This window comes from Triticum urartu, chromosome 4A (genome assembly GCF_056163025.1).
Source record: "Triticum urartu cultivar PI428250 chromosome 4A, HENAU_Tu73, whole genome shotgun sequence".
In the NCBI taxonomy this organism is placed as follows: Eukaryota; Viridiplantae; Streptophyta; class Magnoliopsida; order Poales; family Poaceae; genus Triticum; species Triticum urartu.
In genome coordinates, this window is record NC_141876.1 from 620,061,989 (window position 1) to 620,089,128 (window position 27,140).

The 27,140-nt window shown below is 43.3% G+C and overlaps 1 protein-coding gene across 1 annotated transcript; it reads right to left on the reverse strand.

The window, feature by feature from the left end:
• Positions 1 to 429: 429 nt before the first annotated feature.
• LOC125530339 (nuclear factor kappa-B-binding protein) lies at positions 430 to 5,577 on the reverse strand. The gene is made up of 8 exons (XM_087519357.1): positions 5,135 to 5,577; positions 4,923 to 5,059; positions 4,673 to 4,786; positions 4,526 to 4,594; positions 3,874 to 4,012; positions 3,291 to 3,451; positions 3,084 to 3,213; positions 430 to 2,644 (listed from the first exon to the last, which is right to left on the reverse strand). The coding sequence occupies exons 1-8, from the start codon at positions 5,456 to 5,458 to the stop codon at positions 839 to 841; spliced, it is 2,880 nt and encodes a 959-aa protein (XP_087375483.1). The 5' UTR covers positions 5,459 to 5,577; the 3' UTR covers positions 430 to 838.
• Between the last annotated feature and the right edge of the window lie 21,563 nt (positions 5,578 to 27,140).

Here is a 27,140-nt window from a genome sequence, read left to right on the forward strand (position 1 = left end):
GCTAAAAGTGTCAGATGAGGGTTAGCACGAGGGCTTTACCCAGGTTCGGGCCATCATGGTGAGGTAATACCCTACCTATATGATACAACATCAAAATAATGTACCACTTTTATGGGTTTTTTGTATGGTCATGTTACCGCAGCGCAAGTTTATGTACTCCAGATGTAATTAACTCTTTTTATTATGTTTTGGGTGCTTTGTTCATATGATGAACCTTTATAATAGATTGGGTCATTTTTAATAAGAAAAAACTCCTATGGCCTCCTCAAATTTTGAACCTCAAGTTCAATCATAAAATTAACTTAAAAAATTAGGTCATATGCTAGTCACATGGCATAAATTTGAAATTCTCTGTCAAATATTCAAATAAGGTAGCGCCACTAGATAGTGTGAGTTTAAAACAAATATTCTTGTAGAGCAATTTGAATCTGACCCAAAGAAAGGCATTGCAACATATCTCATATTCATCAGAGACAGAGTACAAAGTACAGCGACAAAATTGTACCACCAAATGAAGTCAAATTCTTGAATTCACCATGAATAATCGACACTACAAAACAAACTCCTGGCTGGTGGGGGCAGCATCTCCTTATTCTGTAAATTCCAAGAAGAATAAAAACATTCTAATCTAAACCTCAGATGGAGTTGCACTGAAGAAGCCCTTATTCATTCTCTTTCTTCTCTGCGCCGCAACTCGCATATCTACACCCCGGCACACTATGTACACCAACAAATCCGCCCTCAAATCTAACAAAACCGCCTCCTCCCGCAATCTCAGGAATAAATCAGAGAACATATACAACCAGCCAGAGACAGATAGGTGAGGTGAGATGAGATGCTATCTTGACCAGGGCCCTCCACCAAACTGCCTGAAACAAGCAGCAGAGGAAGAAGGACGGGTCATTCCCTGTGCCCATTGCAGATTGCTGTCTACCTGGCTGCTTGCCACATTATTCTGGTGGGTGTAACCATACACATCTGGGGATGGAAGAACCATGTTCTCAGCAACACCAAGAGGAGCAACTAGATTCCTCCTTCCTCCAAGGAGCAGCTGGTCAGAGCCCGGCGGGCGTGAAGATACCTGCTGCTTGTACTGGGACAGGACGCTCAGAAGACTCCCATCCCCGCCAGGCACATCCTGGCCTAAAACGACGCCGTTTGATCCCATTCCAGACCAATTATTATGTGATGGTTGGTCCTCATCAGGGAACCAGCTGCGACTCCGATCTGCAGGCACGTGACCCGCAAAACTTTGCGGCTCGACCATAGGAAAGCTGTTCTGAGTACAGAGCGTTGCACTGGAATACATGTTGATGTTGTTCTCAACTTGCTGCGAGTAAAGTCCGCTGTGCCTCTCACCAAGCAATTGCATCTGCTCTTGGGCCAGGCCAGATTGAGCTAGGTGTCCGTTTGTCATGGAATGCAAGCCCATAGACTGTTTCATGCCGTTCACATGTCCCAGGGAATAAGAGGGGACCATTCCGACACCCTTTGTGCCATTTAGGAGCTGCTCACCGTTTAGCTGGTTGGTGCATGGTTGCAACAGAGATGCTGAATTGCTCATCGGTTGCGCAGCAGGAACACCGATTTGAGTTTGCTGTCTGCGTCTGTCATCTACCTTCAAGTCAATCATACAAGTTGGTGGCCCTCCAGACAGATGATGTTTAAGCTGCAGGGCACCTGATTGTGCGTATAGGCCATTCCCGGGAGGGTGGTAAAAGGAATCCACAGAGCTTGCTGACTGCCATAATTCTTTCTCGCATTTTGCAGGCCCTTTTAGTTCAGGACCTTCCACATTAGTTTGCCTGCTCAAAGTACTATCAGAGGGCATCATTGAGATATCATCAGTCTCTCTTTGATCAAGAATCATGCCATTCATCTCTTTTTTATTGTCATGTCCAGTTGAGGCACTTGGGTAGCACATGTTCTTCAAGTCGTCAGTTTGCTCATCGAAACCGCCATGAACATGAATAGGAAAACCTATATAGCCAGTCTTCTTGCAATCTTGAACTAGCATATTCGGGCTGTTGAGGCCTTGAATAGGTGAGATCGTGCCGCTCATGGCCTTGGGCTCCTGAGATTGCATATCTGGAATGTGATGGTCTCGGAGAGTTGTATCATTGCAGCTGGTGTCTTCCATATCATCATCTGCCATGCCTGGATCGCTCTGGGAGATTCCGTTCCTACAGCTTATATCCACAGGGGCTTCATCTTGCGCGTCTGAGCTGTCGCCACTTTTAGCACTTGTGCTGCTAATCTTTTCAACTTCTTCATCTTGCTCGTCTGAGGTACCCTGACTCTGGGTATGTATATTCGTGTTATTCGTGTCCATAACATCCTGATCTGTCACGTTTGGGCCGTCATGAGAGTCAGTGGATGTACCTGTATCACTCGTACCATTGCCATCATTGCCATCTTGATCTGTCGTGTTTGGGCTGTCATGAGAGTCTGTGGATGTATCAGTAGTATCACTTGTATCATTGGCATCTTCTTCATCTTCAAGACCTGCGCTGCTATTATTCCCGGATTGCGGCACATCCTGAGGCGAGTGCTCTACCAGTTCTTCCTGTCCATCTGAGGTGCCACTATTTCGATAAGCGCCATCTTGCCCAACTTCTGCGGTTCTGACACCTAACTGCTCTGCCTTCTCATAAAAAAATTAGAAGGCAGATTGTTAGAAACTAACCATAACTTTTAAATGAATACATAATAAATAAGAAATGCTTTGCAAATTTTCATGTTTACCCGGTGCCTAAACCGACTGTGCTGCATGATTACTAATACATTGCCATCATAAAATTGTATAATGACCCATTGGGCAGCAATGTGTAGTAAGAAACCTGCTATTCTCGTGCACAATAGATGTATAGCTGTACCAAATACTATCAACAGCATGTCTTTTGAAGCAAGCATCTACAACTTAGTCCGGGATTTGTTAAGAGATGCATGTGCAAGCAGTTTGACATCATGTGCGCTCAACCCATCTAAGCGAAAAATCCAGTCTATTTTCATACAGAAGTAAATTCCGCATCATGTTCTTCATATAAAAGTAGAAGTGCTCAAAATGGTAAGGCATAGCAAACCTTTTCCACCTCAGACATATTCCTCTCTGCAATTTCAAGGCACAAAGACCTCCTTAATTTCTCAGCAACCAACTTCTCTTCCCGGCGGGCCTTGAAAGCAGCAGGGAGTTCTTTACATGACAGAATGACCCTAGCATGGGTATAGTTTGACGTAAGAAAAGACCAATCAAAAGTAAAAACAAACAAAATCAAGATATTATTACTGACCAATGATCGTGCAGTTTCTGTTTCTCATCCTCCATCAGTGTCTCATATGGTTTCACATGAAAGTTATCGATATCACCAATAACACCAACAAGATGTCTTGTCTGAATGCCATCACCAGATTGTTTCATTCTCTTAACAAGATCATGTTGAGCCCTGCTGACCTGAAAAATAGGCACACCAAAGTAAATCTGTGATTCCAGATAAGCATAACATCAGCAGTACATTGAAAACAATTGCTGGTAGATACATCCAAACAACATGGCATCCTCATAAGGGGAACATGGTATATTACTATCGGCTGTGGCTGATGGATGCAACAATCGGAAATTCAACAGTCCAGCAGGAAAATATTTCAGAAAACTGGATTCATGTCAGATCTAACAGTTACTTTAGTCCTAAATGAATTCGATGCTACTGGGTTGAAGAAGCAAATTAAAGCTTGACACTGCATTAGAAACAGAAGTGTTATACGATTGGTTATACTATTATGTTATAAGAAGAACTGCAATGGCTTGAACTTTATTTACATTTCCACTCCAGCATAGCGGAAGCAAAAATCTATTCTAAGCACCAAAAAGTTTACCTTAATATATGACATATACTTTGTGACATCACCGTTTCGTACAACCTTCATGGGTATTGCATTCTTAGGAGCGTTAGAAAATATGACATTTTCTCCGGATGACTGCCGGTCCCCTCGTCGCTGTTTAGCAAGGTTATCCCTACACGAGATAAGCAATAATAGGCTTCAAGTCAGAATAATCCAAAACACATGAGCTTTTCCTTTTGTAAGAGCCAATGGGAAGCAGTTGAAGTATTAGTAGCAACTAACGAAGCATCGCCAGGGTATTCAAACTAGTAGTAAAAATATAGGAGAGATATATATTTCACAAGATAACAAAAAAGGAAGTGCCAATCCAATGATAATTCCTAAAGGCTGGGCGGCAAGCCAGAAGCTAAGGAGTAAAAAAGGAGCTTGAAAAGTTACTCCCTCCGTTCCAAAATAGATGACCCAACTTTATAGTAACTTTAGTAGCTGCTTAAAAAGAAACTTCCTTAAATCTCAGTGAATAATCATAAAACTATTCAAAGGTCAGCAGGAGCATCAAGTTGTGTGTGTGTGTGTGTGTTTCACAAGTTGGTCATTCTGGAGAAGATGAACGAGCAACTGCCAATAAGATGTAGAAGCAAAAGCATTGAATAAAAAAAAACCTGAGAGAGGGGGAGAGAATAACCTGAACAAGCTTTTTGGATTGTCACAAGTTAACCATTTGTCCCTCCACCTGGTGAGGGTCTCAGTGATGCTGCATAGTTAAGTTAGGGTGTTGTTAAGAAATTGCACTGCAATACGAGCAGAATGGAGTAGAATATTAGCAGCATACTCGGAATGGTAGTTGTTCAACAGTGCATGATATGCCTTGTTATCGGCTCTGATTTGCTGCTCCTTGTGAAGTATAGCGTCTGGGTGAAGATGAGCAGAGCAAAGAGAAGAGGACCTGGAGTGCAACAGAAGCTAATGAAGAGAAATTATGGTGACAAATGTGTGTGCGTGTGGAACATGAAGCAGGGTGTGTACTAGTATAAGTAGTAGCAAACTGAATGAAGAAAAGAAAAAAGAAAAGAAATACTTGCCAGGTTACAAGGGGGTTCCCAAAGTGGTGATTTTCCCCTGTGAGCAAATGGCGCACTGCTTCCTCGGCATCGGAGCCGGCCGGAAGAAACCTGGCAAGGAACCTCCTGTCGGCCTCCGTCAGGCAGGCGTCCCAGACCTAGCAGGCAGGAATCCCTCCCTCAGCAGGAATATATATATTAACAAGGAGAGCGAGAGGAGAGCAGATTAGTACCTCGTAGGACAACACCCCACCGAGGAGAGGGATGTCGCCCAGGGAGAAAATCCGCCTGGGGACGGGGGCGACGTCGGCGAGGGCGAGGGCGCGGCGGGCGCGGGGCGGGGAGTCGATGAAGGGGGCGAGGTGGCGCCAGGGGATGCCGATCTGGTCGTCGGCGGGGAGGGCCCGCCTGGAGCGGTCATCCCAGCGGAGGTGGATGTGAGAGCTGAGGGTCAGCAGAGGGGAGCCCCTCGCCCGCTTGCTCGATCTCTTGTGCTGCTGCTGCTGGTTGGGCGGCGGCGCGTTCGGGGGCCGCTTCCTCGGCTGGCCGGCTGACATCTCACCCGTCCTTCTCGCAGGGCGACGGCGGCGGCGGTTGGGAGTCGACGGCCGGGGTAGGGGGGTAGGGGTAGGGAGAGGGGGGAGGACGAGGGTTGGACTGGACTGGATCCCCTCCCTACGCTGCCAAAGCCAAACCCAAACCCAAAGAGGGGAGAGGATGAGGGATCCGACGCCGTCCGATCCAAACCCAAATCCAAATCTCAATCCAAATCCAAACCTTTGTGGAGAAGCTGGATAAACATAGAAGGAGATTCTTCTGGCAAGGGTGCAATAAGAAATAAAGATACCACTTAGTTAGACGGAGCAGAAACTGTAGATCAAAAGATAAGGGTGGACTCGGAGTTAAAGATTCACGCAGACAAAATATTAGTCCAATGCTAAAGTGGTGGTAGGAACTAGATACCCAGAAAGGGATCTGGCAAGATATTGTCAGGGCTAGATACTTGCGAAACCAAACTGTTACGACTGTGGGTCCTCGTTTCTCTAACTCACCTTGCTGGAAAAACCTGTTGAAAATCAATAATTTGTATATGATAGGTAGGAAAATACACGTGGGGGCTGGCAATCTGACTAGGCTTTGGAAAGGTTCTATCAATGGACTGACTCATTTTCATGAACAATTCCCCCGCCTGTTTGACATTTGTGTCGATCAGAACTGTACTCTGGATAAGTAAGAGTCCATAGTATGCGCTAATTTCTTTCGCAGAAGATTGGACGCTGGTCTAATGGAACAATGGGCTAACCTACGAGATCATGTTCGCAATATGCACCTGTCAGATGCCCCTGATTCGGTGTATTGGAGCCTGAACAAATCGGGCAAATACACTACTAAGTCCATGTATAAATGGCTCGAAAAGCCCCTTAGTGGGTGCAACTTTAGGTGGATTTGGAAAGCTAAAATTCTCCTTAAAATCCAAATCTTCCTTTGGCAACTCTCGCAAGATGCAATTCTGACTAGGCAAGTGATGCGGCAACGTAAGTGGCCTGGGAACCATGTGTGTTCCTTCTGCCAACAAATTGAAACTTCCCAGCATTTTAGTAGATGTCAACTCATTCAGATCAAGTCTACAATATAAAGAGAGAGGCATAACACTAACACCGGCTCCAAGATCACATAAGGCAGTTTTAACATAGTTTCTTTTAATGGAGCATGGTATAGTTAGTACTCCTGGATCTCCTAATTTCTTAGGTATTCCACCTTTAAAAGTATATTTGGTAAGCATGGTGGAAATTTCAGCTTCCGCTATCTTTCTTTTATTTGTAACAATATCTTTCATATACTTAGCATAAGGATTCATTTTAATCATATCAGTCAAACACATACGTAAAAAGATAGGTCTAATCATTTCAGCAAAGCGCTCAAAATCCTCATCATCCTTTTTCTTGGATGGTTTAGGAGGAAAAGGCATGGGTTTTTGAACCCATGGTTCTCTTTCTTTACCGTGCTTTCTAGCAACGAAGTCTCCCATGGTTCTCTTTCTTTACCGTGCTTTCTAGCAACAAAGTCTCTCTTATCATAATGTTGATTCTTTGATTGTGGGTTATCAATATCAACAGCAGGTTCAGTCTCTACATCATTGTTATTGCTAGGTTGAGCATCAACATGAACATCATCATTAACATTATCACTAGGTTCATGTTCATTACCACATTGTGTTTCAGCATCAGAAATAGAAATATCATTGGGATTCTCAGGTGTGTCAACAACAGGTTCACTAGAAGCATGCAAAGTCCTATCATTTTTCTTTTTCTTCTTCTTAGAAGGACTAGGTGTATCAACATTAGTTATCTGAGAATCTTGCTCAACTCTCTTAGGGTGGCCCTCAGGATACAAAGGTTCCTGAGTCATTTTACCCCCTCTAGTCACAACTCTAACAGCACTACCATTTTCCTTATTATTCAATTCATTGAGCAAATCATCATGTGCTTTAAGCACTTATTCTACTTGAGTGGTAACCATAGAAGCATGTTTACTAATAAGTTTAAGGTCACCTTTAACTCTAGACATATAATCACTCAAGTGTTCGATCATATAAGCATTACGTTTCAATTGTCTACCAACATAAGCATTGAAGTTTTCTTGTTTAACAATAAAATTATCAAACTCATCCAAGCATTGGCTAGCAGACTTATTATGAGGAATATCACCTTCATCAAATCTATAGAGAGAATTTACCTTTACTACTTGTGTCGGGTTATTAAGACCATGTATTTCTTCAATAGGTGGTAAATTCTTAACATCTTCAGCTTTAATACCCTTTTCTTTCATAGATTTCTTTGCCTCTTGCATATCTTCAGGACTGAGAAATAGAATACCCTTTTTCTTTGGAGTTGGTTCAGGAAGTGTCCAATCATTATCATTACTCAATATATTGTTCAATAGCAATTCAGCTTGCTCAACAGTTCTTTCCCTGAAAACACAACCAGCAGAACAATCCAGGTGGTCTCTGGAAGCATCGGTTAGTCCATTATAAAAGATATCAAGTATTTCATTTTTCTTGAGAGGATGATCAGGCAAAGCATTAAGTGATGTCTACTACACAACCTTCTTCTTGTAGACGTTGTTGGGCCTCCAAGTGCAGAGGTTTATAGGACAATAGCAAATTTCCCTCAAGTGGATGTCCACCAAACACATGCAAAACTAGTGAATGCACAAACAGCAGCAGGAACACGTCTCTCCTCGGGATATTGTAAACATGTAAATCGTTGTTCAGTTTCTAACTCCCAAGTAAGATATATATCAGGAACATATCTACCCTCAAATGGTGGAATATTCAATTTTAGTTTAGGGAGATGGTCATGATCTCGTACCTGAGGGTGAGCCCTACCATTGCCATTATTTGCATGTGGACAACCTGATGGTTGCTGTGCTGGTGGTGGCACGTAGTTCTGATTTTGATCAACCTCATCCTCGTAATCTCCGGCAAAATCATCCTCCTCCGCATCAGCAGTAGGAGCCACAGAAGTATCAACAGCAGCACCAACAGTTTGGCCAGGTGCAAGAGGGAGACGGCTCGCTCGGCGGAGGGCTGTTTCACGATGTGTAGGTAGTCGTTGTTGTTGTTGTTGTAGAGGTGCGTTAGGTGCAGCCGGTGGTGGTGGTGGAAGACGCGCGAGCAATTCATTAAACCTGTTATCGAGCTTTGTTTCGAATGTCTTCTCCATGCCATCTATCTTCTCCATGGCCTCTTCAAATCTGTTTAGCACATCTTGCACCTGTCCACTCATCATTTGCTGAAACTTATCATGCAACTCCTTATTCGTCATGTTCTCCCAGTTAGTCTCGTCGGCTTGTGATCCTGCCATGGTTAGCAACAATAGAAACACACAAGAATATGATCCTACAGAATACTAACAAGAGGTGGTGGTGGTGTCACAAATCCGTCAAGCCAATCTCAAATTCTTACCAGTTCTTACCCAGCAGCAGGCGGTGATCGGCAACCGTCGTAGTCAAAACTCTCAAAGCTTGGATAGAGCGATTACCAGGGAGAGTCAAACGCACGACGTAGATGTATGTGGAGCTGGGAAGGCTTATAATATGGTAGCAAAAAGGGTCAGCAATAATCAATTCAGAGATGCAAAGTTGAATAAACGCTCAACGACGGTACTGTGCTGGTCCTAGGCTAGACCGTGCTAGAGACGCGAGCCTAGAACACTAACAAAATAACAACGCTGCACGTAAACAATGGAGGAGCACACTCTGAATTTTTTTCATTTTTTTCACTTTTTTTGCACCTTTTTCCTCTTTTTTTTGCTCCGCAACAAATTTTTTCGAAAAAGTCTACAAATGATCTAAAAACTGCCTAGCCAGATTTTTCCAGACTTAGTTTTTTTTTGAGTTTGGAACTATTTTTCTTCTGCGGGTAGCACGGAATCTCAGGAGTCCTACTCTCTCACGACTTGGAGTATGGCGTGATCTGGAACTCGAAAACAAAGCAACAAATACTGGACTCGGACTAGGACTGGTGGCGGAGATGAATCTGGTGGAACACGGACTATGGTGGTATATCTGGACTCGGATTGGTGGTGGTATATGGCGATGGTATATCTGGACTCGGATTGGTGGTGGTATATGGCGATGGTATATGTGGACTCGGATTGGTGGTTGTATATGGCAGCGGCGATGTATATGGTGGGGTGGTGGTATATGGTAATGATGATGACGATGGTGCGGCGGCGGCGTGACAACCTATGAACAGAACTCGAAGCTCTAAAGGACTAGACGCTAAGACCAGCAACTTGACACGACGATGCAACCGCAAATTCAACAAAGCAAATACAGAAAAGATTATGCAAAGGCTCAGATTGGTTCGGATAGGATGAACTAACCCTAATTTTTTTGGCTTTTTCGTGGACTGTAGGTATGAATAACAGACTCGATCTAATCTACGAAAAACTGTAAAATCTCACCGAGCAACCTAAAAATCCGATACCACTTGATAGAGGCAAAGGTGTCCCGATGTTTCGATGAGATGGTGGCTATCGTTTTCTGTGGGAGTCGACCTTGACGATCCGACTACGAACGTGCGAGACGTCGCGCCTTAGCAATCGCTAAACCAACTTCCGAGGGTTATTGACCACGCCGGAGCACGATCAACCTGACCACGAGGGTCTGTTTCCTGCGAGCAAACGAAGAACAAGTAAGAAACTGAGATTGCAATCTGGATATTGCGAATATAAGATGAAAGCTTTATTGATCAAGGTGGGGTTCTGTGACGTCTTGGTCTGGTCATTGGACACAAACAAAGTACGCGAAGTTGCAGCTATGGCGAACTTTTAATCTAAACAAAACCCAAAGCCTAAACGATGCCCTAAGGGCTGTATATATGGAGGAGAGAGGCGGAATTTCGTGGCCCTTGGTGGAGGGGTCCGAAACCAACCCTAACTCTTGTTTCCCCACACATACGGACTCTAAAAACAGCCTATACTTAAGTACTTCGAAAATACATGGGCCTGGCCCAATAATAAGGTGACGCAGCACCTAAAATAGCCTCTGGACGAAATTTATGAAGTGGCATCTTGTATATTTCGTCCCATGCTTCATGCACTCATTATGGTGGCTTCAGAGTCCTGGAATCATCACTTGTAACTCCGTTCTTGTTCCCCTTGCGCATGCCATCATCTCCATGCTTGAACTTGCTCCAAGGTTCATCTTTCTTGTCCAAGCTAGGCCCTTCATTTGTAAGCAAAACAAATGTATCCAATTTAGGCAGCATCATATTCTCATGAACATTAGAATCGTTACCAAGAAACGAAAGTACCTGATAATTCAATTGGCGTGCGCGAGCTCTAGTAATCGGTCCAGTGTGTATAGTAGCAGGGGTTGTGGGTGTAACAATGGTATTGATGTCCTCATCATAAGGTTTATCAATCCGTAGGAGGCGTAGGATGAAGATGGTCTCTCTCAAGCAACACTGCAACCAAATAACAAAGAGTCTCTTGTGTCCCCAACACACCCAATACAATGGTAAATTATATAGGTGCACTAGTTCGGCGAAGAGATGGTGATACAAGTGCAATATGGATAGTAGATAATAGTTTTTGTAATCTGAAATAATAAAAACAGCAAGGTAGCAAGTGATAAAAGTGAGCGTAAACGGTATTGCAATGCGTTGAAACAAGGCCTAGGGTTCATACTTTCACTAGTGTAAGTCCTCTCAACAATACTAACATAATTGGATCATAAAACTATCCCTCAACATGCAACAAAGAGTCACTCCAAAGTCACTAATAGCGGAGAACGAACGAAGAGATTATGGTAGGGTATGAAACCACCTCAAAGTTATTCTTTCCAATCAATCCGTTGGGCTATTCCTATAAGTGTCACAAACAGCCCTAGAGTTTGTACTAGAATAACACCTTAAGACAGAAATCAACCAAAACCCTAATGTCACCTAGATACTCCAATGTCACCTCAAGTATCCATGGGTATGATTATACGATATGCATCACACAATCTCAAATTCATCTATTCAACCAACACAAAGGACATCAAAGAGTGCCCCAAAGTTTCTACCGGAGAATCACGACGAAAACGTGTGCCAACCCCTATGCATAGGTTCCCAATGTCATGAAACCCGCAAGTTGGTCACCTTAACATACATCAAGTGGCACGCGGTATCCCATTGTCACCACAGATATCCACGGCAAGACATACATCAAGTGTTCTCAAATCTTTAAAGACTCAATCCGATAAGATAACTCCAAAGGGGAAACTCAATTCATTACAAGAGAGTAGAGGGGGGAGAAACATCATAGGATCCAAGTATAATAGCAAAGCTCGCGATACATCAAGATCATATCATCTCAAGAACACGAGAGAGAAAGATCAAACACATAGCTACTGGTACATACCCTCAGCCCCGAGGGAGAACTACTCCCTCCTCGTCATGGAGAGCACCGGGATGATGAAGATGGCCACCGGTGAGGGTTCCCCCCTCCGGCAGGGTGCCGGAACAGGTTCCCGATTGGTTTTTGGTGGCTACGGAGGCTTCTGACGGCGGAACTCCCGATCTATTGTGCGTTCTGGAAGTTTTAGGTCACGTGGGTATATATGGGTGCAGGAGGTACGTCAGGGGAGCCACAAGGGTCCCACGAGACAGCGGGCGCGCCCTAGGGGGGGCGCCCCCCACCCTCCTGAGCACCTCGTTCCTTCCTTGACGTAGGGTCCAAGTCCATCGGGTGTGTTTCCTTCTAAAAATAACTTCTCCAGTTGATTTCGTTCCGTTTCGACTCCGTCTGATATTCCTTTTCTTCAAAACACTGAAATAGGCATAAAACAGCAAATCTGGGCTGGGCCTCCGGTTAATAGGTTAGTCCCAAAAATAATATAAAAGTGGATATTAAAGCCCAATATTGCCCAAAACAGTAGATAATATAGCATGGAGCAATCAAAAATTATAGATACGTTGGAGACGTATCATTAAGCAATCGGAGAAGCCTCCCCCAAGCTTGTGGGAGACTCTCTTCCTCAATTTGCACAAATTATATATTTCCCTTAAGGCAGCTTGTTTCTTATGAGCGGGGAAATATTTAGCAAAGAAGTAATAAATCATATCCTGGGGACTACGCACACAACCAGGAGCAAGAGAATTAAACCATGTTTTAGCATCACCCTTTAATGAGAATGGAAATAACTTAAGGATGTAGTAGTAATAATTTTTTTCCTCATGAGTGAATAGGGTAGCTATATCATTCAATTTAGTAAGATATGCCACAATAGTTTCAGATTCATAACCATAAAAAAGATCATATTCAACCAAAGTAATTAACTCAGGATCGACAGAGAAATCATAATCCTTATCAGAAATACAGATAGGTGAAGTAGCAAAAGCAGGGTCATATTTCATTCCAGCATTCGAAGACTTTTCTTTCAACTTAGCTAACAGTTTCTTAAGATCATATCTAGCTTTGCAAGCTAAAAGATCTCTGGCAGTTTCTTCATCCATAACATAACCCTCAGGCACATCAGGCAATTCATATCTAGGGGGAGAATCTTCATCATCACTTTCATCAATATTATCAGTTTCAATAATTTCATTCTCTCTAACCCTAGCAAGTTGTTCATCAAGAAATTCACCTAATGGCATAGTATTATCAAGCATAGAAGTAGTTTCATCATAAGCATCATGCATAGCAGAAGTGGCATCATCAATAACATGTGACATATCAGAATCAATAGCAGGAGTAGGTGTTGCAAGTTTACTCAAAACAGAAGGTGAATCAAGTGCAGAGCTAGATGGCAGTTCCTTACCTCCCCTCGTAGTTGAGGGAAAAATCTTGGTTCTTTCATATTTCAAGTTCCTCATAGTGATCGATAGATATAAATCCCAAATGACTCAAGGAATAGAGCTATGCTCCCCGGCAATGGCGCCAGAAAATAGTCTTGATAACCCACAAGTATAGGGGATCACAATCATTTTTGAGGGTAGAGTATTCAACCCAAACTTATTGATTCAACACAAGGGGAGCCAAAGAATATTCTCAAGTATTAATAGTTGAGTTGTCAATTCAACCGCACCTGAAAGACTTAATATCTGCAGCAAAGTATTTAGTAGCAAAGTAATATGATAGTAGTGGTAACGGTGGCAAAAGTAACAATAGCAGTTTTGTAGTGATTGTAAGAGTGGCAACGGAAAAGTAACTAAACAAAGATCAATATGTGAAAAGCTCGTAGGCAATGGATCAGTGATGGATAATTAGGTTGGATGCGATTCCTCATGCAATAGTTATAACATAGAGTGACACAGAACTAGCTCTAGTTCATCAATGTAATGTAGGCATGTATTCCGAATATAGTCATACGTGCTTATGGAAAAGAACTTGCATGACATCTTTTGTCCTATCCTCCCGTGGCAGCGGGGTCCTATTGGAAACTAAGGGATATTAAGGCCTCCTTTGAATAGAGTACCGGAACAAAGCATTAACACTTGGTGAATACATGAACTCCTCAAACTACAGTCATCACCGGGAGTGGTCCCGATTATTGTCACTTCGGGGTTACCGGATCATAACCCATAGTAGGTGACTATTGACTTGCAAGATAGGATCAAGAACTAACATATATTCATGAAAACATAATAGCTTTAGAACTGAAATCATGGCACTCGGGCCCTAGTGACAAGCATTAAGCATAGCAAAGTCATAGCAACATCAATCTTAGAACATAATGGATACTAGGGATCAAACCCTAACAAACTAACTCGATTACATGATAAATCTCATCCAACCCATCACCGTCCAGCAAGCCTATGATGGAATTACTCACGCACGCGGTGAGCATCATGAAATTGGTGATGGAGGAAGGTTGATGATGACGATGGCGACGGATTCCCCTCTCCGGAGCCCCGAACGGACTCCAGATCAGCCCTCCCGAGAGAGATTAGGGCTTGGCGGCGGCTCCATGTCGTAAAACGTGATGAATCCTTCTCTCTTATTTTCTCTCCCCGAACGTGAATATATAGAGTTGGAGTTGAGGTCGGTGGAGTCTCAGGGGCCCACGAGGCAGGGGCACGCCCCAAGGGGGTGGGCGCGCCCTGCACCCTCGTGGACAGGGTGTGGGCCCCCTAATGCTAATTCTTTCACCATCATTTTTTTATTAATTCCAAAATGTGTCTCTGTGGATTTTCAGGTCATTCCGAGAACTTTTATTTCTGCACAAAAATAACACCATGGCAATTCTGCTAAAAACAACGTCATTTGATAACCCATAAGTATAGGGGATCGCAACAGTTTTCGAGGGTAGAGTATTCAACCCAAATTTATTGATTTGACACAAGGGGAGCCAAAGAATATTCTCAAGTATTGACAGTTGAGTTGTCAATTCAACCGCACCTGAAAGACTTAATATCTGCAGCAAAGTATTTAGTAGCACAATAATATGATAGTAGCGGTAACGGTGGCAAAAGTAACAGTAGCAGTTTTGTAGTGATTGTAAGAGTGTCAACAGAAAAGTAACTAAGCAAAGATCAATATGTGAAAAGCTCGTAGGCAATGGATCAATGATGGATAATTATGTCGAATGCGATTCCTCATGCAATAGTTATGACATAGGGTGACATAGAACTAGCTCCAATTCATCGATGTAATGTAGGCATGTATTCTGAATATAGTCATACGTGCTTATGAAAAAGAACGTGCATGACATCTTTTGTCCTACCCTCCCGTGGCAGCGGGGTCCTATTGGAAACTAAGGGATATTAAGGCCTCCTTTTAATATAGTACCGGACCAAAGCATTAACACTTAGTGAATACATGAACTCCTCAAAATACGGTCATCACCGGTAAGTATCTCGATTATTGTCACTTCGTGGTTAACGGATCATAACACATAAGTAGGTGACTATAGACTTGCAAGATAGGATCAAGAACTCACATATATTCATGAAAACATAATAGGTTCAGATCTGAAATCATGGCACTCAGGCCATAGTGACAAGCATTAAGCATAGCAAAGTCATAGCAACATCAATCTCAGAACATAATGGATAGTAGGGATCAAACCCTAACAAAATGATACGTCTACAACGTATCTATAATTTTTGATTGTTCCATGCTATTATATTATCTATTTTGGATGTTTAATGGGCTTTATTATACACTTTTATATTAGTTTTGGGACTAACCTACTAACCCAAGGCCCAGTGCAAATTGTTGTTTTTTTTGCCTATTTCAGTGTTTCGCAGAAAAGGAATATCAAACGGAATCCAAACGGAATGAAACCTTAGGGAGAGTTATTTGTGGAACAAACATGATCCAGCGGACTTAGAGTAGACGTCAAGAAAGAAACAAGGTGGCCATGAGGCAGGGAGGCGCGCCTGCCCCCTGGGCACCCCCGCCCTCATGGGCCCCTCGCAGCTCCACCGACCTACTTCTTCCTCCTATATATATCCATATACCCCGAAAACATCCAGGAGCAGAAACCCTATTTCCACCGCTGCAACCTTCTGTACCTAATAGATCCCATCTTGGGGCCTTTCCGGAGCTCCGCCGAGGGGGAATCAATCATGGAGGGCTTCTACATCAACACCATAGCCTCTTCGATGATGTGTGAGTAGTTTACCACAGACCTTCATGAAGGAAATATGCCCTAGAGGCAATAATAATGTTATTATTTTATTTCCTTATATCATGATAAAAGTTTATTATTCATGATAGAATTGTGTTATCCAGAAACATAATACTTGTGTGAATACATAGACAAACCAAACGTCACTAGTATGCCTCTACTTGACTAGCTCGTTAATCGAAGATGGTTATGTTTCCTAACCATAGACATGTGTTGTCATTTGATTAATGGGATCACATCATTAGGAGAATGATGTGATTGACATGACCCATTCCATTAGCTTAGCACCCGATCGTTTAGTATGTTGCTATTGCTTTCTTCATGACTTATACATGTTCCTATGACTATGGGATTATGCAACTCCCGTTTACCGAAGGAACACTTTGTGTGCTACCAAACGTCACAACGTAACTGGGTGATTATAAAGGAGCTCTACAGGTGTCTCCAAAGGTGAATGTTGGGTTGGCGTATTTCGAGATTAGGATTTGTCACTCCGATTGTCGGAGAGGTACTCTGGGCCCTCTCGGTAATGCACATCACATAAGCCTTGCAAGCATTACAACTAGTGAGTTAGTTGCAAGATGATGTATTACAAAACGAGTAAAGAGACTTGCCGGTAACGAGATTGAACTAGGTATTGAGATACCGACGATCTAATCTCGGGCAAGTAACATACCGATGACAAAGGGAACAACGTATGTTGTTATGCGGTCTGACCGATAAAGATCTTCGTAGAATATGTAGGAGCCAATATGAGCATCCAGGTTCCGCTATTGGTTATTGACCGGAGACGTGTCTCGGTCATGTCTACATTGTTCTCGAACCCGTAGGGTCCGCACGCTTAAGGTTTCGATGACAGTTATATTATGAGTTTATGAGTTTTGATGTACCGAAGTTAGTTCGGAGTCCCGGATGTGATGACGGACATGACGAGGAGTCTCGAAATGGTCGAGACATAAAGATTGATATATTGGACGGCTATATTCGGACACCGGAAGTGTTCCGGGTGATTTCGGAGAAAACCGGAGAGCCGGAGGGTTACCGGAACCCCCCCGGGAGAAGTAATGGGCCATATGGGCCTTAGTGGAGAGAGAGAGGGGCAGCCAAAGGTGGGCCGCGCGCCTCCTCCCCCCTGGTCCGAATTGGACTAGGAGAGGGGGGGCGGCGCCCACCTTTCCTTCTCCCTCCCCACTTCTTTCCCCCTCCTAGTAGGAGTCCTACTCCTACTAGGAGGAGGACTCCTCCTTGGCACGCCATAGGGGCCGGCCGGCCTCCTCCCCTTGATCCTTTATATACGGGGGCAGGGGGCACCCCTAGACGCAAGTTGATCCACGTGATCAAATTCTTAGCCGTGTGCGGTGCCCCCTTCCACCATAATCCTCGATAATATTGTAGCGGTGCTTAGGCGAAGCCCTGCGACGATAGTACATCAAGATCGTCACCACGCCGTCGTGCTGACAGAACTCTTCCCCGACACTTTGCTGGATCGGAGTCCGGGGATCGTCATCGAGCTGAACGTGTGCTAGAACTCGGAGGTGCCATAGTTTCGGTGCTTCATCGGTCGGGCCGTGAAGACGTACGTCTACATCAACCGCGTTGTCATAACGCTTCCGCTGTCGGTCTACAAGGGTACGTAGATCACACTCTTCCCTCGTTGCTATGCATCACCATGATCTTGCGTGTGCATAGGAAAATTTTGAAATTACTACGTTCCCCAAAAGTGGCATCAGAGCCTAGGTTTTATGTGTTGATGTTATATGCACGAGTAGAACACAAGTGAGTTGTGGGCGATATAAGTCATACTGCTTACCAGCATGTCATACTTTGGTTCGGCGGTATTGTTGGACGAAGCGGCCCGGACCGACATTACGCGTACGCTTACGCAAGACCGGTTCTCCCGACGTGCTTTGCACAAAGGTGGCTAGCGGGTGACAGTTTCTCCAACTTTAGTTGAACCAAGTGTGGCTACGCCCGGTCCTTGCGAAGGTTAAAACAACACCAACTTGACAAACTATCGTTGTGGTTTTGATGCGTAGATAAGATTGGTTCTTGCTTAAGCCCGTAGCAGCCACGTAAAACTTGCAACAACAAAGTAGAGGACGTCTAACTTGTTTTTGCAGGGCATGTTGTGATGTGATATGGTCAAGACATGATGCTAAATTTTATTGTATGACATGATCATGTTTTGTAACCAAGTTATCGGCAACTGGCAGGAGCCATATGGTTGTCGCTTTATTGTATGCAATGCAATTGCGCTGTAATGCTTTACTTTATCACTAAACGGTAGCGATAGTCGTGGAAGCATACGATTGGCGAGACGACAACGATGCTACGATGGTGATCAAGGTGTCGCGCCGGTGACGATGGTGATCATGACGGTGCTTCGAAGATGGAGATCACAAGCACAAGATGATGATGGCCATATCATATCACTTATATTGATTGCATGTGATGTTTATCTTTTATGCATCTTATCTTGCTTTGATGGAAAGTAGCGTTTTAAGATGATCTCTCACTAATTATCAAGAAGTGTTCTCCCTGAGTATGCACCATTGCGAAAGTTCTTCGTGCTGAGACACCACGTGATGATCGGGTGTGATAGGCTCTACGTTCAAATACAACGGGTGCAAAACAGTTGCACACGCAGAATACTCAGGTTATACTTGACGAGCCACGCATATATAGATATGGCCTCGGAACATGGAGACCGAAAGGTCGAGCGTGAATCATATAGTAGATATGATCAACATAGCGATGTTCACCAATGAAATTACTCCATCTCACGTGATGATCGGACATGGTTTAGTTGATTTGGATCACGTAATCACTTAGAGGATTAGAGGGATGTCTATCTAAGTGGGAGTTCTTTAGTAATATGATTAATTGAACCTAAATTTATCATGAACTTAGTACCTGATAGTATCTTGCTTGTTTATGTTTGATTGTAGATAGATGGCCCGTGCTGTTGTTCCGTTGAATTTTAATGCGTTCCTTGAGAAAGCAAAGTTGAAAGATGATGGTAGCAATTACACGGACAGGGTCCATAACTTGAGGATTATCCTCATTGCTGCACAGAAGAATTACGTCCTGGAAGCACCGCCGGGTGCCAGGCCTGCTGCTGGAGCAACACCAGATGTTATGAATGTCTGGCAGAGCAAAGCTGATGACTACTCGATAGTTCAGTGTGCCATGCTTTACAGCTTAGAATCGGGACTTCAACGACGTTTTGAACGTCATGGAGCATATGAGATGTTCCAGGAGTTGAAGTTAATATTTTAAGCAAATGCCCGGATTGAGAGATATGAAGTCTCCAATAAGTTCTATAGCTGCAAGATGGAGGAGAACAGTTCTGTCAGTGAGCATATACTCAAAATGTCTGGGTATAATAATCACTTGATTCAATTGGGAGTTAATCTTCCAGATGATTGCGTCATTGACAGAATTCTCCAATCACTGCCACCAAGATACAAGAGCTTCGTGATGAACTATAAATGCAAGGGATGAATAAGACTATTCCCGAGCTCTTCGCAATGCTGAAAGCTGCGGAGGTAGAAATCAAGAAGGAGCATCAAGTGTTGATGGTCAATAAGACCACTAGTTTCAAGAAAAAGGGCAAAGGGAAGAAGAAGGGGAACTTCAAAAAGAACAGCAAGCAAGTTGCTACTCAAGAGAAGAAACCCAAACCTGGACCTAAGCCTAAAACTGAGTGCTTCTACTGCAAGCAGACTGGTCACTGGAAGCGGAACTGCCCCAAGTATTTGGCGGATAAGAAGGATGGCAAGGTGAACAAAGGTATATGTGATATACATGTTATTGATGTGTACCTTACTAATGCTCGCAGTAGCACCTGGGTATTTGATACTGGTTCTGTTGCTAATATTTGCAACTCGAAACAGGGACTACGGATTAAGCGAAGATTGGCTAAGGACGAGGTGACGATGCTCGTGGGAAATGGTTCCAAAGTCGATGTGATCGCGGTCGGCACGCTACCTCTGCATCTACCTTCAGGATTAGTATTAGACCTAAATAATTGTTATTTGGTGCCAGCGTTAAGCATGCACATTATATCTGGATCTTGTTTAATGCGAGACGGTTATTCATTTAAATCAGAGAATAATGGTTGTTCTATTTACATGAGTAATATCTTTTATGGTCATGCACCCTTAAAGACTGGTCTATTTTTATTAAATCTCGATAGTAGTGACACACATATTCATAGTGTTGAAACCAAAAGATGCAGAGTTGATAATGATAGTGCAACTTATTTGTGGCACTGCCATTTGGGTCATATCGGTATAAAGCGCATGAAGAAACTCCATACTGATGGGCTTTTGGAACCACTTGATTATGAATCACTTGGTACTTGCGAACCATGCCTTATGGGTAAGATGACAAAAACACCGTTCTCCGGTACTATGGAGAGAGCAACAGATTTGTTGGAAATCATACATACAGATGTATGTGGTCCGATGAATGTTGAGGCTCGTGGCGGATATCGTTATTTTCTCACCTTCACAGATGACTTAAGCAGATATGGGTATATCTACTTAATGAAACATAAGTCTGAAACGTTTGAAAAGTTCAAAGAATTTCAGAGTGAAGTTGAAAATCATCGTAACAAGAAAATAAAATTCCTGTGATCTGATCGTGGAGGAGAATATTTGAGTTACGAGTTTGGTGTACATTTGAAACAATGTGGAATAGTTTCGCAACTCACGCCACCCGGAACACCACAGCGTAATGGTGTGTCCGAACGTCGTAATCGTACTTTACTAGATATGGTGCGATCTATGATATCTCCTACTGATTTACCGCTATCGTTTTGGGGATATGCTCTAGAGACGGCCGCATTCACGTTAAATAGGGCACCATCAAAATCCGTTGAGACGAGGCCTTATGAACTGTGGTTTGGCAAGAAACCAAAGTTGTCGTTTCTGAAAGTTTGGGGTTGCGATGCTTATGTGAAAAAACTTCAACCTGATAAGCTCGAACCCAAATCGGAGAAATGTGTTTTCATAGGATATCCAAAGGAAACTATTGGATACACCTTCTATCACAGATTCGAAGGCAAGACCTTTGTTGCTAAATTCGGAAACTTTCTAGAGAAGGAGTTTCTCTCGAAAGAAGTGAGTGGGAGGAAAGTAGAACTTGACGAGGTAACTGTACCTGCTCCCTTATTGGAAAGCAGTACATCACAGAAACCAGTTTCTGTGACACCTACACCAATTAGTGAGGAAGCTAATGATAATGATCATGAAACTTCAGAACAAGATACTACCGAACCTCGTAGATCAACCAGAGTAAGATCCGCACCAGAGTGGTACGGTAATCCTGTTCTGGAAGTCATGCTACTAGATCATGATGAACCTACGAACTATGAAGAAGCGATGGTCATCCCAGATTCCGCAAAATGGCTTGAAGCCATGAAATCTGAGATGGGATCCATGTATGAGAACAAAGTATGGACTTTGGTTGACTTGCCCAATGATCGGCAAGCAATTGAGAATAAATGGATCTTCAAGAAGAAGACTGACTCTGACGGTAATATTACTGTCTACAAAGCTCGACTTGTCGCAAAAGGTTTTTGACAAGTTCAAGGGATTGACTACGATGAGACCTTCTCACCCGTAGCGATGCTTAAGTCTGTCCGAATCATGTTAGCAATTGCCGCATTTTATGATTATGAAATTTGGCAAATAGATGTCAAAACTGCATTCCTGAATGGATTTCTACAAGAAGAGTTGTATATGATGCAGCCGGAAGGTTTTGTCGATCCAAAGGGAGCTAACAAAGTGTGCAAGCTCCAGCGATCCATTTATGGACTGGTGCAAGCCTCTCGGAGTTGGAATAAACGCTTTGATAGTGTGATCAAAGCATTTGGTTTTGTACAGACTTTTGGAGAAGCCTGTATTTACAAGAAAGTGAGTGGGAGCTCTGTAGCATTTCTTATTATATGTAGATGACATATTACTAATCGAAAATGATATAGAATTTCTGGATAGCATAAAAGGATACTTGAATAAAAGTTTTTCAATGAAAGACCTCGGTGAAGCTGCCTACATATTGGGCATCAAGATCTATAGAGACAGATCGAGGCGCTTAATTGGACTTTCACAAAGCACATACCTTGACAAAGTTTTGAAAAAGTTCAAAATGGATCAAGCAAAGAAAGGATTCTTGCCTGTGTTACAAGGTGTGAAATTGAGTAAGACTCAAAGTCCGACCAATGAAGAAGATAGAGAGAAAATGAAAGATGTTCCCTATGCTTCAGCCATAGGCTCTATCATGTATGCAATGCTGTGTACCAGACCTGATGTGTGTCTTGCTATAAGTCTAGCAGGGAGGTACCAAAGTAATCCAGGAGTGGATCACTGGACAGCGGCCAAGAACATCCTGAAATACCTGAAAAGGACTAAGGATATGTTTCTCATATATGGAGGTGACAAAGAGCTCATCGTAAATGGTTACGTTGATGCAAGCTTTGACACTGATCCGGACGATTCTAAGTCGCAAACCGGATACGTGTTTACATTAAATGGTGGAGCTATTAGTTGGTGCAGTTCTAAACAAAGCGTTGTGGCGGGATCTACATGTGAAGCGGAATACATAGCTGCTTCGGAAGCAGCAAACGAAGGAGTCTGGATGAAGGAGTTCATATCCGATCTAGGTGTCATACCTAGTGCATCGGGTCCAATGAAAATCTTTTGTGACAATACTAGTGCAATTGCCTTGGCAGAGGAATCCAGATTTCACAAGAGAACCAAGCACATCAAGAGACGCTTCAATTCCATCCGGGATCTAGTCCAGGTGGGAGACATAGAGATTTGCAAGATACATACGGATCTGAATATAGCAGATGTTGGGGAACGTTGTAATTTCAAAAAAATTCCTACGCACACGCAAGATCATGGTGATGCATAGAAATGGGAGGGGAGAGTGTGATCTACGTACCCTTGTAGATCGACAGCGGAAGCGTTAGCACAACGCGGTTGATGTAGTCGTACGTCTTCACGGCCCGACCGATCAAGCACCGAAACTACGGCACCTCCGAGTTCTAGCACACGTTCAGCTCGATGACGATCCCCGGACTCCGATCCAGCAAAGTGTCGGGGAAGAGTTCCATCAGCACGACGGCGTGGTGACGATCTTGATGTACTATCGTCGCAGGGCTTTGCCTAAGCACCGCTATAATATTATCGAGGATTATGGTGGAAGGGGGCACCGCACACGGCTAAGAATATGATCACATGGATCAACTTGTGTGTCTAGGGGTGCCCCCTGCCCCCGTATATAAAGGATCAAGGGGGGTGCGGCCGGCCAGGAGGAGGGCACGCCAGGAGGAGTCCTACTCCCACCGGGAGTAGGATTCCCCCCCTTTCCTAGTTGGAATAGGATTCGGGAGGGGGAAAGAGGAGAGAAAGAAGGAAGGGGGGGGCGCCGCCCCCCTCTCCTTGTCCTATTCGGACTAGGGGGAGGGGCACGCGGCCTAGCCCTGGCCACCTCTCCTCTCTTCCACTAAAGCCCACTAAGGCCCATATACCTCCCGGGGGGTTCCGGTAACCTCACGGTACACCGGTAAAATCCCGATTTCACCCGGAACACTTCCGATATCCAAATATAGGCTTCCAATATATCAATCTTTATGTCTCGACCATTTCGAGACTCCTCGTCATGTCCATGATCACATCCGGGACTCCGAACAAATCTTCGGTACATCAAACTGCATAAACTCATAATATAACTGTCATCGAAACCTTAAGCGTGCGGACCCTACGGGTTCGAGAACAATGTGGACATGACCGAGACACGTCTCCGGTCAATAACCAATAGCGGAACCTGGATGCTCATATTGGCTCCCACATATTCTACGAAGATCTTTATCGGTCAGACCGCATAACAACATACGTTGTTCCCTTTGTCATCGGTATGTTACTTGCCCGAGATTCGATCGTTGGTATCTCAATACCTAGTTCAATCTCGTTACCGGCAAGTCTCTTTACTCGTTTCGTAATACATCATCTCGCAACTAACTCATTAGTTGCAATGCTTGCAAGGCTTATGTGATGTGCATTACCGAGAGGGCCCAGAGATACCTCTCCGACAACCGGAGTGACAAATCCTGATCTCGAAATACGCCAACCCAACATGTACCTTTGGAGACACCTGTAGAGCTCCTTTATAATCACCCAGTTATGTTGTGATGTTTGGTAGCACACAAAGTGTTCCTCCGGTAAACGGGAGTTGCATAATCTCATAGTCATAGGAACATGTATAAGTCATGAAGAAAGCAATAGCAATATACTAAAAGATCGGGTGCTAAGCTAATGAATTGGGTCATGTCAATCACATCATTCTCTTAATGATGTGATCCCATTAATCAAATGACAACACATGTCTATGGTTAGGAAACATAACCATCTTTCATTAACGAGCTAGTCAAGTAGAGGCATACTAGTGACGTTTGGTTTGTCTATGTATTCACACAAGTATTATGTTTCCGGATAATACAATTCTAGCATGAATAATAAACATTTATCATGATATAAGGAAATAAAATAATAACATTATTATTGCCTCTAGGGCATATTTCCTTCAGTCTCCCACTTGCACTAGAGTCAATAATCTAGATTACACAGTAATGATTCTAACACCCATGGAGCTTTGGTGCTAATCATGTTTTGCTCGTGGAAGAGGCTTAGTCAACGGGTCTGCTATGTTCAGATCTGTATGTATCTTGCAAATCTCTATGTCTCCCACCTAGACTAGATCCCGGATGGAATTGAAGCGTCTCTTGACGTGCTTGGTTCTCTTGTGAAATCTGGATTCCTTTGCCAAGGCAATTGCACCAGTATTGTCACAAAAGATTTTCATTGGACCTGATGCACTAGGTATGACACCTAGATCGGATATGAACTCCTTCATCCAGACTCCTTCGTTTGCTGCTTCCGAAGCAGCTATGTACTCCGCTTCACATGTAGATCCCGCCACAACGCTTTGTTTAGAACTGCACCAACTAACAGCTCCACCGTTTAATGTAACCAGGTATTCGGTTTGCGATTTAGAATCGTCCGGATTGGTGTCAAAGCTTGCATCAACGTAACCATTTACGATGAGCTCTTTGTCACCTCCATATATGAGAAACATATCCTTAGTCCTTTTTAGGTATTTCAGGATGTTCTTGACCGCTGTCCAGTGATCCACTCCTGGATTACTTTGGTACCTCCCTGCTAGACTTATAGCAAGGCACACATCAGGTCTGGTACACAGCATTGCATACATGATAGAGCCTATGGCTGAAGCATAGGGAACATCTTTCATTTTCTCTCTATCTTCTGCATTGGTCGGGGATTGAGTCTTACTCAATTTCACACCTTGTAACACAGGCAAGAATCCTTTCTTTGCTTGATCCATTTTGAACTTCTTCAAAACTTTGTCAAGGTATGTGCTTTGTGAAAGTCCAATTAAGCGTCTTGATCTATCTCTATAGATCTTAATGCCCAATATGTAAGCAGCTTCACCGAGGTCTTTCATTGAAAAACTCTTATTCAAGTATCCTTTTATGCTATCCAGAAATTCTATATCATTTTCGATTAGCAATATGTCATCTACATATAATATCAGAAAAGCTACAAAGCTCCCACTCACTTTCTTGTAAATACAGGCTTCTCCAAAAGTCTGTACAAAACCAAATGCTTTGATCACACTATCAAAGCGTTTATTCCAACTCCGAGAGGCTTGCACTAGTCCATAAATGGATCGCTGGAGCTTGCACACTTTGTTAGCTCCCTTTGGATCGACAAAACGTTCTGGCTGCATCATATACAACTCTTCTTGCAGAAATCCATTCAGGAATGCAATTTTTACATCCATTTGCCAAATTTCATAATCATAAAATGCGGCAATTGCTAACATGATTCGAACAAACTTAAGCATCGCTACGGGTGAGAAGGTCTCATCGTAGTCAATCCCTTGAACTTGCCGAAAACCTTTTGTGACAAGTCGAGCTTTGTAGACAGTAACATTACCGTCAGTGTCAGTCTTCTTCTTGAAGATCCATTTATTCTCAATTGCTTGCCGATCATTGGGCAAGTCAACCAAAGTCCATACTTTGTTCTCATACATGGATCCCATCTCAGATTTCATGGCTTCAAGCCATTTTGCGGAATCTGGGCTCACCATCGCTTCTTCAAAGTTCGTAGGTTCATCATGATCTAGTAGCATGACTTCCAGAACAGGATTACTGTACCACTCTGGCGCGGATCTTACTCTGGTTGATCTACGAGGTTCAGTAGTATCTTGTTCTGAAGTTTCATGATCATTATCATTAGCTTCCTCACTAATTGGTGTAGGTGTCACAGAAACATGTTTCTGTGATGTACTACTTTCCAATAAGGGAGCAGGTATAGTTACCTTGTCAAGTTCTACTTTCCTCCCACTCACTTATTTCGAGAGAAACTCCTTCTCTAGAAAGTTTCCGAATTTAGCAACAAAAGTCTTGCCTTAGGATCTGTGATAGAAGGTGTATCCAATAGTTTCCTTTGGATATCCTATGAAGACACATTTCTCCGATTTGGGTTCGAGCTTATCAGGTTGAAGTTTTTTCACATAAGCATCGCAGCCCCAAACTTTCAAAAACGACAACTTTGGTTTCTTGCCAAACCACAGTTCATATGGCGTCGTCTCAATGGATTTTGATGGTGCCCTATTTAACGTGAATGCGGCCGTCTCTAGAGCATATCCCCAAAACGATAGCGGTAAATCAGTAAGAGACATCATACATCGCACCATATCTAGTAAAGTACGATTACGACGTTCGGACACACCATTATGCTGTGGTGTTCCGGGTGGCGTGAGTTGCGAAACTATTCCACATTGTTTTAAATGTACACCAAACTCGTAACTCAAATATTCTCCTCCACGATCAGATCGTAGGAATTTTATTTTCTTGTTACGATGATTTTCAACTTCACTCTGAAATTCTTTGAACTTTTCAAATGTTTCAGATTTATGTTTCATTAAGTAGATATACCCATATCTGCTTAAGTCATCTGTGAAGGTGAGAAAATAACGATATCCGCCATGAGCCTCAACATTCATCGGACCACATACATC

Coding starts and splice junctions, on each gene's coding strand:
- LOC125530339 (XM_087519357.1), bottom strand. CDS start 5,458: ATGTCAGCCGGCCAGCCGAGGAAGCGGCCCCCGAACGCGCCGCCGCCC. Junction 5,060..5,134: donor GTGGGGTGTTGTCCTACGAG/GTACTAATCTGC, acceptor CCTGCCTGCTAG/GTCTGGGACGCCTGCCTGAC. Junction 4,013..4,525: donor AATCCAAAAAGCTTGTTCAG/GTTATTCTCTCC, acceptor TATCTCGTGTAG/GGATAACCTTGCTAAACAGC.